We start from the raw sequence: 10,919 nt of genomic DNA on the forward strand, positions 1-10,919 counted from the left end.
CCACGGGGAGCACAGCCGTATCAGGGAACACGCCTGCTGAGTGTGTAAACCAGCGATGCCAGCCACTATTTCAGGACCTTCGATCTCCCGTTGAAATCCCGTTTCATTGAAGTTCCTCTCCTCATCATGAAATGTGGCAAAGAGGAAAAGAGCATTAAGGGTGGTGGCAAAGGGACTGAAAGAAGCAGTGTCCCCATGCTTTCTGCAATGGAGTCTCTGAGGGTTTTCATCCGTCGCGACTCAAGATGCCCCGCACCTTGAAGGAGCAGCCCCTCTCCTCTCCAGCACAGCTCTCAGCCTGGGGTTGCACCAGTAGACTGGGGGTGGACCGCTGTGCGCAAAAAATCATCACCTTCCATTTACACTCCCGAGATGGGAAGACACCCACAGCGCTGAGCACCAGTGACAGAAAAGAGGTGCAGAGGATGGCAAAGGAGATGGGAGCCAGGAGAGCCTTGATGTGTGCCCGAGCGCTGGGGCCGTGAGAGCCCGAGACAGTGAGGAGGGTCTTCTCGGCGGGTCTTCCTGGAGATGTGACGAGCAAAACCAAGCCAGTGAGGAAGACAATGGTAGGGAGTGTCCAGGTAACAATTTTTAGAGGGAAGAAATGGAATTTCTCATATGTCCTCCTGATAGTATTCCCAGTGGCATTCCAATATTGCAGGCCTCTCTTTGAATAAATGCTTGGGGTGCCTATGAAAAATAAGATGGTACTCAAGCTGGAGAACCTCACGGAGCTGAGCAGCATCCCTGGCACCAACCCAGACGCCTTCTGCTTCAGCCAGAGGAAGACAGGGTGAGTGAGGGCTGCAATTTTCACGCAGCGGAAGAGACCGAGCCAGCTGGAAAGCCATAAGGTGGCCGCGGTAAAGAAGTCCCGCTGCAGGGCTAGGAACTGGATACAGGGTTGTGCGGGAAGGCCTTTGGATACAGGAAAACATAAATTCTCTCACTGATCACCACCCATTGCAGACAAAAGCCAGAGACCCCAGGCTGATGAATAATTTATCTTTTGCAAGGTGACAATGTTTGTAGCAACCACTGCATGCCCAGTGCTGCAGTGATGAGGCCACTGTTCACCACAGCCACGGCCACCAGGCACAAAAGGACTGAAATGATATCCAAGACGATGGCTCTCTTTGTCATCCCCATTCACCACCCCTGTGGACAAAGTGGGTGCCCAGACTTCAAGGTCTATTCCCACGGGGTTGCTCTGAAAGTCCTGGGTGATGGCTGTCCCTCCGGCGGCCCCAATGCAGAGGGCGGAGTAGCAGATGCAGGCGATCTGAGCAGGCGAAGAGGTTCTTCCCAGAATAGATGCAAATATTGTTAAGGCTCGGTTTCCAAGGTCCTCCCGCCGGCCCGTGAATTTGCCTGCTGTCTCTCTGCCTGTTTTCTGCCCGTGTCAACCTTGGTGTGATAATACGTCAGGCCCTCGCATTTAGCATCCCTCACACGGCAGTCGATACACTTCTTAGAGCTGACACCTGAGGCATGATCCTCGCTCTGCGGGCAACTGGTGAGCAAATCCACAGGGTGCGCCCCCTACGGACACTACAAATCTCTGCCCACGCCTAAGAAAGAACTAAGGCCATGACAATTGTTATTATAATGACTGTCTTCCACTCCATCTATCCTGCGGGGTCACAGGTAGAGTACTAGGGATGTAGTCTGGGCCCAGGGAACTAAATATTAGACCATCTACTTTAACCAGAGGAAGGCAGAGGAAGCAAAGGCCACATTTGCCACAGGAATGAAGTTCAAAGAGAAATAAATAGATACACAAACCAACAAACCAACAAGCAATCAGGTGAGCGCTTACTAACCAGGTGAATGTTAGCACATTAATGTGTTGTAGGAAGGCAGACAAGCAGAAATTGTCCTGAATCAACTACGGCAATACTGCCTGGCCAGTGTGGCTCAGTGCTTGAGCGTTGACCCATGAACCTGGAGGTCATGGTTCAATTCCCAGTCAGAACACATGCCCAGGGTGTGGGCTCCTCGATCCCCAGTAGAGGCGGCTGATTGAGGATTCTCTCATCATTGAGGTTTCTGTCTCTCTCTCCCTCTCCCTTCCTCTCTCTGAAATAAATAAAAACATATATAATAATATATAATAATATAATATAAATATATATAATATAAATATATATATATTGCTTGATCCTGAGTGGTCAATGTTGCTTGATCCTGAGTGGTCAATATTTTGGCAATTGACCACTCAGGATCAAGCACCATGACAGCGAGGGAGAATTTCAGGGTACATTCGCCTCCTGACTAGCATCATATCTTGCCAGTTCATGCACAGAACTCCACAAAGAGAGAGCAGTGTGCAGAACATGCAGCATCTCTTTCCAGGTCCAGGTGGAATTGTCCCTCCAACACAGAGGCTGAGCTCTAGTGACCACTGTGCTCCTGGTGAAAGGAAAGGTGAACTAAGGTAACTCACTCTGCCTTTCTTGATGCAAATCGCCAGGGGAGAGAGTTCCCAACTGCTCTCTTCCCTGCCCTTGTTCCTCTGGGTGGCATCTGGCTGTTTCCTACTGGAAATAGGAGCAGTGAGGCAAACCCTGGGCTCCTGGCTCTAGCATTTGGCCAGCCACAAAGCCCTCAATGTGGGGAACTCATCTGGGCCCATCTATCTCCTACATCTCTGATGGCCCATACAAGGGGAAAGATGTGCAGTTAATCTTCCATTCATTTAACAATTTACTGAGCATTTCCCATATGTCATAATGACCCCGTGAAAGGCACTGGGGCTGCAACAACGAACTAGGTTTCTGCCCTCACAGTGTTTTCATGCATTCATCATAAACCACAAACATTTACTGGGCATATACAGATTAAGTTAATCCCAAAGAGGAAATAAGCATTTGTGTTTAAAATATGTGTTGTGTTTTATGGTGATTCTTTTGTTTGCGCTTTTGGTTTCGTGCATTTTTCTTTCTCATTTTCAAATTTATCTTCTTAAGTGGAAGCTGAGTCTAAGAATTTAAAAATTTTCACAGCTAATCTTTATGAGTGTAATCATGAGAGTGGCAGAGGCAGGGATCCTAAGTAGGTTCTCCATATGGGAAAACACGCAACTCAGAACTCTTTGTCTCAGAGGGATTTTAAAAAGGGAGGATTCCCAGCCTGTGGTTCTGAATGTCATGTGTCATCCTATCGCCACCCTAAGAATTCTCAGAGGAGCTCAGCAGCCGTCCCTTCGTGGTGGGACACCAAAGATGTTTTCTCGCATATTGGAAGGAAGGAGGCCTGGCATCAGTAAAGGAGGGGAAGATGTGATTGTGTCTAGGGAACAGATAAGCTTGGCTGCAGCAGAGGATTCACCTAAGGGAATGGTGGCCTATCAGGCTGATAAGGGAGGCTTGGGAGAAATCACAGAAAGCCCTGAAAGTCAGGATGAGGTAGCGGGTTCCGATTGGTCAACATGGAGCCACCAGATGTTTCGGGACTGTTATGAGTTAGAGCCTAGAAAGGGAGGTTGAGACCATCACCAATGAAGACTTCTGAGAGAAGCCGCAAGGCGTGGCATAACTCAAAGGACTGCAGAAATGCTACAGAACACGAGAGTCCCAGCGGCATCCCCTTCCCACTCGAGACATCCCGGAAAGTTCTGGAGCTCTGCCAAGGGAAAGGCAGTCTCCAGGTGCTCACAGGTGAGTAGAAGGCAGACAGGAGACAGGCACCCCTGTCCTCGCTGCCTCCACCCAACCCTCTTGTGGCTTGAGCCTCAAGGCTCAGTCCCCACAATTTATTATTGCTCCCCATGTAGGAAGTTATCAGCTCACACCGGGTCTGGGAAGGAAGGAAGGAAGGAAGGAAGGAAGGAAGGAAGGAAGGAAGGAAGGAAGGAAGGAAGGAAGGAAGGAAGGAAGGAAGGAAGGGAGGGAGGGAGGGAGGGAGGGACGGAGGGAGGGAGGGAGGGAGGGAGGGAGGGAGGGAGGGAGGGAGGGAGGGGAACTCTTTATGAAACAGCTTCCCACAGTTTCCTCTACCCAGCTTCACCCTCTCTCTACTTTCTGGAAACCCCCTGCATTCCTCTCCTGCAATTTGGAAATCTCTTTTACAGTGTTATTCAGCTTTTTCCAAATGAGAACTCCTCACCCTGTTAGTTCATCTCTGCCCCTCTTTCTCTCTCCTCTTGCCAAGACTTCAGCCTCCAGCGAGCATTATGACATAATGTATCGGGGCCTTTGCTTCCCAAGAACGTTAGACAATGCAGTTATTTATTTGAAAATTCCTTGTAAACTCTATTCTGCTCTGCTATTTATTACTTTCATTCTGACTAGCTCAGACGTATGGATCCCTCTCAACCGCGTCTAGTGTTTTTCTCAATCTTTACTTTCTTTACAGTGAACTCCATCAGTAAAAAGTACAAAATTAAAATTATGAACATGCATCTCACCATATAAATTTTTACTTAAGTATACACACGTACTACTTTACTAATATGTTATGTACATCATAAAACATACATAAAAATAGAAATTAGAAGGATAAGATAAAAATAAATGGAAATTGAAGATGCCACACTTTTCTTCTCTCAGACAGTGGGTCACTTTGCACACACTCTGGGATGCAAACACCCCAATTTGGAGACTACCATCCTATACACATTGGTGCTGAGGGTCCACCTCCTGAGCAAGCAGGAATGGTAGGATTGTCAAAATTATGCACTGCAGCAAATTTCCTTTGTTTTCTTTCTCTGTCATCTGTTGGCCAGAAGCTAAAAACATTCCCACATCAGACAATTCATTTTAATCCAACATATAACACACATACAAAATCATGGATAGGACCTACATTGACCCAAAATTCATATATGCCCTCAACCTTCGGTGGGATCAAACTGGAAAAGCTGCATGGATGAATCAGACATAGCAGGGCATGAAGGAAGGGAATAGCAAAGAACAGCAGAGAAAGCAAAGAAGAACATTCCAGATGGGCCAACAACCACAGGCCGGAGGGAAGAACGTGTGGGGATATGGAAAGCAGCTCTACTGGACTGAAGTAGAGACTGAGCCCAGAGCAGAGCAATGAGGGGGGCAATGAACGTGCAGGGGTGGGGTGGGGCGATCTATGCTGCCATTAAGAAAAAGAAACACAGAGTCAACTGATAACCATTACAGGTCTCTGTAAAGGGCAGACAGACCAAAATCATGCTTGGAGAACATTATTAGGGTTGTTCACATACAGAATGAGAGAGGCCTGTGAGGAAATGAGGCCACCATCCTAGTTCAAGATGGTTTGAGACCCAGACTAGGGACTAGGAGCTGTGGAAGGAGGAGTGGAATAGAGGATGGAAACGGATTCATGGGACATGGAAGGAGTGAGACAGAAAGAAGGAAATGAAAAGAGAGGACAGCACCCAAACCTGTATTTTTTCCACTCATGGGCTTGTCCATTGACAGTGGTTATGGATACCGGTAACTAGAGATGAACTACCTGCCTTTTCCCCAAGGCTTTCCAAAGCCTCATCTTCAGGGCCTTTCTGAGCTTAGCACCAGGATGCTGAAATGCAGACAGATACCCGTGTCAGTCACCGCTTCCCAGGCCCAGTGCCAGTGTTCAAGAAGACTGAAATCACAGCAAGCATCTTCTCGGACACTGACACCATGGAATACTACGCAGCTGTACAAACGGAGGATCCCTTACCCTTGGAGACAGCATGGCGGGACCTGGAGAGGATTATGCTAAGCGAAATAAGCCAGTCACAGAAAGACAAATGTCACATGATCTTACTCATATGTGGAATCGAATGACCAAAATAAAGTGATGAACAAAATAGATCAAGAGACACAGAAGCATGGAACAGACTGACGAATCTCAGAGGGAAGAAGGAGGTGGGGAGAGGTTAACATAAAAATTTATATGCATATATGCATAACCCAGGGACACAGACAATGGTGAGTGAAGGCCTGGGGGGATTAATGGGGGGAAAAGGGGACATTTGTAATACTTTCAACAATAAAGATAAATTTTTAAAATAAAAATAAATAAATAAAAATGGTATCTCAAAAAAAAAAAAAAGAAAAAGCTCTCTTTTCTCCTCCAATGACCTCTCACACTACCTAAAATTTCACTGGCAGGTGCCATATTGGAGTCAGGGGTGTCCAGTTAAAATGTGGGTTTCCCTGACCTGTTTCCATCAAGTCTGTTAGTCATTAACACCTTAGCTTCAAAGTGCTTGGCAAGCCAAAATTAATCCTTTCCTAAGAGGGCTCTGAGAAAAGTAGATAAGCCATAATGAAAAGAAGGGAAAGGCAGAGATGGGGAAACAGGGCCATCAGATCTCAATGGACGTCACAGTGGGAGCTGGGGAAGCGAGAGTGAGAGGTAGGACAAGAGGAACTCAGGACAGAGCTCAGAACAAGCCCACAGGGAGGGGCTGCTTTATGCAGGATGAGCCACATCCCATAACAATGCTTAAGATAATAACAGCCAACCTGTTGGAACACCGTGCCATTTATGAAGCGATTTCACATGTTACATTTTGCCTCCACCCCAACCACCCAAAGTGACCCTGGTTCAGACCAGCCAACCCCAGCTCGGGGAGCCATGAGGAAAGACCCAGCTAAGACGGGTTGTAAAGGGGAGAAATGCCTGTGAACATGATAAAATGCAAAGCAAAAGGGGAAACAGGGTGTGGGTAGAGAAAAAGGAAGGGAGTCCCCTCTTCAGATGCCAAAGATCCTGGAGTCACCGTCCTCCCCCGAGACCACTTTACATGGGCTCACTCAAGATTCCACAAGTGAGAGGTCCATGTGTGAAAGATTAAAGAGAAATAAAAACCCCGGACAGGCCACCAAAAAAACATCACACACAAAATAAAGAGAAATGTAAGCAAGGATAAACATTTACAATGGAGCCTGCAGGAAAAAAGAGGTTCAGCTACCTCTCAAATACAGCATGTGCTCGAAGAGCTCCTTCCTTTTCAATGAACTCTCCAAAGATTATCAAAGAGCAGGTAATCCAATGTATCACCGGTTTTGCAACGTAGCTTCAGTGGCTCGATTTTTAGTTCTTTGCATTTTTTTTCCTCGGGCTTCTTGAAGACAGCAGAGGTGAGTGGCTCCTGCATGTTTCACAACATTCTGGCTCTCCGAATCCTTGGGCGAAAGGCCAGCTTCCTGATGTCATCCAGAAGCAAGTTGAGGCCATGCCACTCACGCCCTGTTGCGGTCACATGTACCGAGTATCCCCTGTGTGTTCACGGCAACCTCCACGTACCTTGCACAGTCATCAGAGCATAGACTTTGCCAGAAACACTCCTTCCCATGACTTCCTTTCTACAGCCAACAGCTCTACAAAGTCCATGTTTTCTCCTGTTCCTCCGTAAGAAAGTTGAAGGAGTGCCTTCCCCAGACACCTGCTCATCCATCCCTCAGTGCTCCACCAGATATGTCTTAGAGAGGTGCATGTCCCATTCATAGTCAGCCACCAAAAGAGGCCACAAGAAGGACAATGCTTTTAACTGTTTTCAAGAGTCCTTCCAATATGCAACAGCAATCAAAACACTAGGAGTTCCTCACAAGAGTCTGGGTCACATGTCTCGTTTCTAAAGGTGTCCTGTGCCTGCAAAAGAAGCTGATGAATCCTTTCCTGCAGCACAAATGGCAGTATGTTTTAGGACCATGCCTGGGTCCTTTGTGAAATGATGCTGGTGTCAACCCAGTTACAGCAGAAGGTTAGATGCCAAGTGGATGATTTTGAAAACACCCACTTGCACTTGGTCTCTATACTAGTAAAGGATCTTTTTTGTTTCTATTCATGAGTTTGTTTTTGTTATTTTTTTTCTTATTACGTTTAAAAATCTATTGGATCATCTTACAGACATATAAAAATATATATGTCATTTACAGGGTTTGTAAATCTTGGTGTCAATTCTTTACTAGACCTTTGAATGACATGCAGTATGTGAATACACGTAGTCCCCACTTATCCTCAGTTTCACTTTTGGGTGGTTTGTTACCCAGTGGGGGGCATGCAGGAAGCAGCCGATCTAACTCTCTTTCCCTCTCCCTTGCTCTCTCTGAAATCAATAAAAACATATATATATATATATTTTAAACATATCTTTATTGATTTCAGAGAGAGGAAAGGAGAGGGAGAGAGAGAGCTAGAAACATCAATGATGAGAGAGTCATTGATCCGCTGCAGCCCACAACCCGGGCATGTGCCCTGACCGGGAATCGAACCCTGATCGCCTGGATCCTAGGTTGACGCTTAACCACTGAACCACGCCCGGCCGGGCAATAAAAACATATTTTTTAAAAATACCAGTGGCATATCTCATAGAGCTAGAACAAATATTCCAAAAATTTATTTGGAACCACAAGAGACCCTGAATAGCCTCAGCAATCTTGAGAAAGAAGAACAAAGTTAGAGGTGTCATGCTACCTGATATCAAACTATATTACAAGGCCATAGTAATCAAAACAGCATGGTACTGACATAAAAATGGGCATATAGATTAATGGAACAAAATAGACAGCACAGAAATAAATCTGTGCCTTTATGGTCAATTAATAGTTGACAAAGGAGGTAAGAACATACAATGAGATGAAGACAGACTATTCAATAAATGGTGCTAGGAAAACTGGACAGATACATGCAAAATAACTGAAACTAGACCACCTCTTTACACCATACACTGGAATAAACTCAAAATGGATTAAAGACTTAAATGTAAGTCACAAAACCATAAAAATCCTAGAAGAAAACACACAGTAAAATATCAGATATTTATCAATATTTTTTCTGATCTATCTCCTCGGGCAAGGGAAACAAAAGAAAAATTAAACAAATGGGCCTACATCAAACTCAAAAACTTTTGCCCAGCAAAGGAAACCAACAAAATGAAAAGACGACCCACTGAGTGGGAAAACATATTTGCCAATGACACACCTGATGAGGGATTCATTTCCAAAATGTATAAAGAACTCACACAACTCAACACCAAAAAACAACAATCCAATTTAAAAAATGGACACAGGACCTGAATAGACACTTCTCCAAAAAGGACATACAGATGGCCAATTAAAACTACAGTGAAGTATCACCTCACATCTGTCAGAATGGCTGTCATCAATAAATCCACAAATGGCAGTGTTGGCGAGGGTGTGGGGAAAAGGGACCCCCTCACGCACTGTTAGTGGGGATGCAAATTGGTCCAGCCATTGGGGAAATCAGTATACGGAGTTTCCTCAAAAAATTAAAAATGGAACTACCCTGTGAACCAGCAATTCCACTTCTGAGAATATATCCAAAGAAACCCAAAAAACTAATTCAAAAAAATATATGCACCCCTATGTTCTCTGCAGCGTTATTTACAAATAGCCAAGATCTGGAAGCAGCCCGCGTGCCTATCAGCAGATGAGTGGATAAAAAAGCTCTGGGACATTTACACGATGGAATACTACTCGGCCATAAAAAAAGAAGGAAATCTTACCTTTCGTGACAGCATGGATGGACCTGGAGAGTATTATGCGAAGTCAAATAAGCCAGAGAAAGAAAAATACCATGTGATTTCACTTATATGTCTGATCTAATGAACAAAATAAACTAACAAACGAAATAGAAGCAGGCTCGTAGGTGGTGAGAACACTGACAGCTACCAAAGGAGATGGGGTTGGGAGACTGAGTGGAAAGGGCTAAGGGATTAAGCAAAGAAAGAAAGAGAGAGAGAGACACAGCCAACAGTATGGTAATTGCCAGAGGGAAAGGGGGGTCAGCGAGATCAAAGAGGGCAAAGGGGGCGTGAATGGTGGTGGAAAGAGACCTGACCTTGGGTGGTGAGCACACCATGCATTGTGCAGATGATGTATTCTAGAACCGTACGCTTGAAATCTGCATGGTTTTATTACCCGGTGTCACCCCAATCAATTCAATTAATAAAAATAAAAATTAAAAGTAGGTGAAAAACAAGAGAATGTCAATCCAGAATATCCAATATTCAAGTAATAGGGATTCTAAGAAAAGAATAAATGGAGGGCAGAAAAAATCAACAAATCATTGAAGAAAAATTCCCAGAACTAAGGGACATGTGTTCTCATATTAAAGGGCCCTCCACGTATCTGGCTTGTCATCATAAAAATTCAGAATATTGAGCATAAAGAGAAGATCCTACAAGTTTCTAGGGAAGGGGGAGACCAAGTTCAAAATATTAGGAATTAGAGTGTTTTCACACTTCTCAAAGGTACAGTACACCCTCAATTTTGCAGACCTCGAATGAATGGGCTTCAGATTTAACAGACAAAATTTCCAGCTCTTACGTTCTATGTGAAAATTAACACCCTGTTCATTTTAAAATGCTTTTAGCCGAGATTTGCTTATAATTAAATTAACAGCTTATTTTTTTGTTGTTATTAATTCACTGTAATTTTTAACAAATTTTAGCAAATAGGCCATACGTTGGAAAAAACACTGTAGTAATTTCACTGACATAAATAAATATTACGTACCTACAACTATAGTCTACATATTTAAATCCAAGAGTCCTGGCTCTTAAACAATGTTCCTTGGCGAATGATTAGCACATGATGGCACCGCATCGCACACGATAATCGGTTCTGTTGTCACCCGGGGTGACTTTCTGCAGCAGTTTTAACTGGTGCCGGGGGGATGTCCGGCCTGAGCTAAGCCATGCCCCAGTCATGTGCATGTTTACTTTCGGCCACAGGTGAATGCACTCATTTACTAGACCTATTCAGTATAAATTTAAAATTGCTGTAATACATATAGAAAACTTTTCTGTGCAATTAAACTTTTCATACATACTTAACTTTAACTACACAAATGTGTCTACATAAGTGAAAACAGGGAAACCAATTTCTCAATTTTTTAACATATGCATTCAGAAAACCTACTTTATTGTATAACGGACTTTCGGCTTTAACAGACACCCCTTAGCC

The 10,919-nt window shown here is 44.6% G+C and overlaps 1 protein-coding gene across 1 annotated transcript; it reads right to left on the minus strand.

Moving 5' to 3' along the window:
• Window positions 1-226: 226 nt before the first annotated feature.
• LOC308562026 (taste receptor type 2 member 60-like) lies at window positions 227-1,146 on the minus strand (the record flags this gene model as incomplete). The annotated part of the gene is given in 3 exon segments (XM_081147712.1): window positions 227-900; window positions 903-1,005; window positions 1,009-1,146. Coding segments are annotated over 3 exon segments (915 nt in total).
• Between the last annotated feature and the right edge of the window lie 9,773 nt (window positions 1,147-10,919).

The sequence above is a fragment of the Miniopterus schreibersii genome, assembly GCF_964146895.1.
Source record: "Miniopterus schreibersii genome assembly, chromosome: 9".
Lineage (NCBI taxonomy): Eukaryota > Metazoa > Chordata > Mammalia > Chiroptera > Miniopteridae > Miniopterus > Miniopterus schreibersii.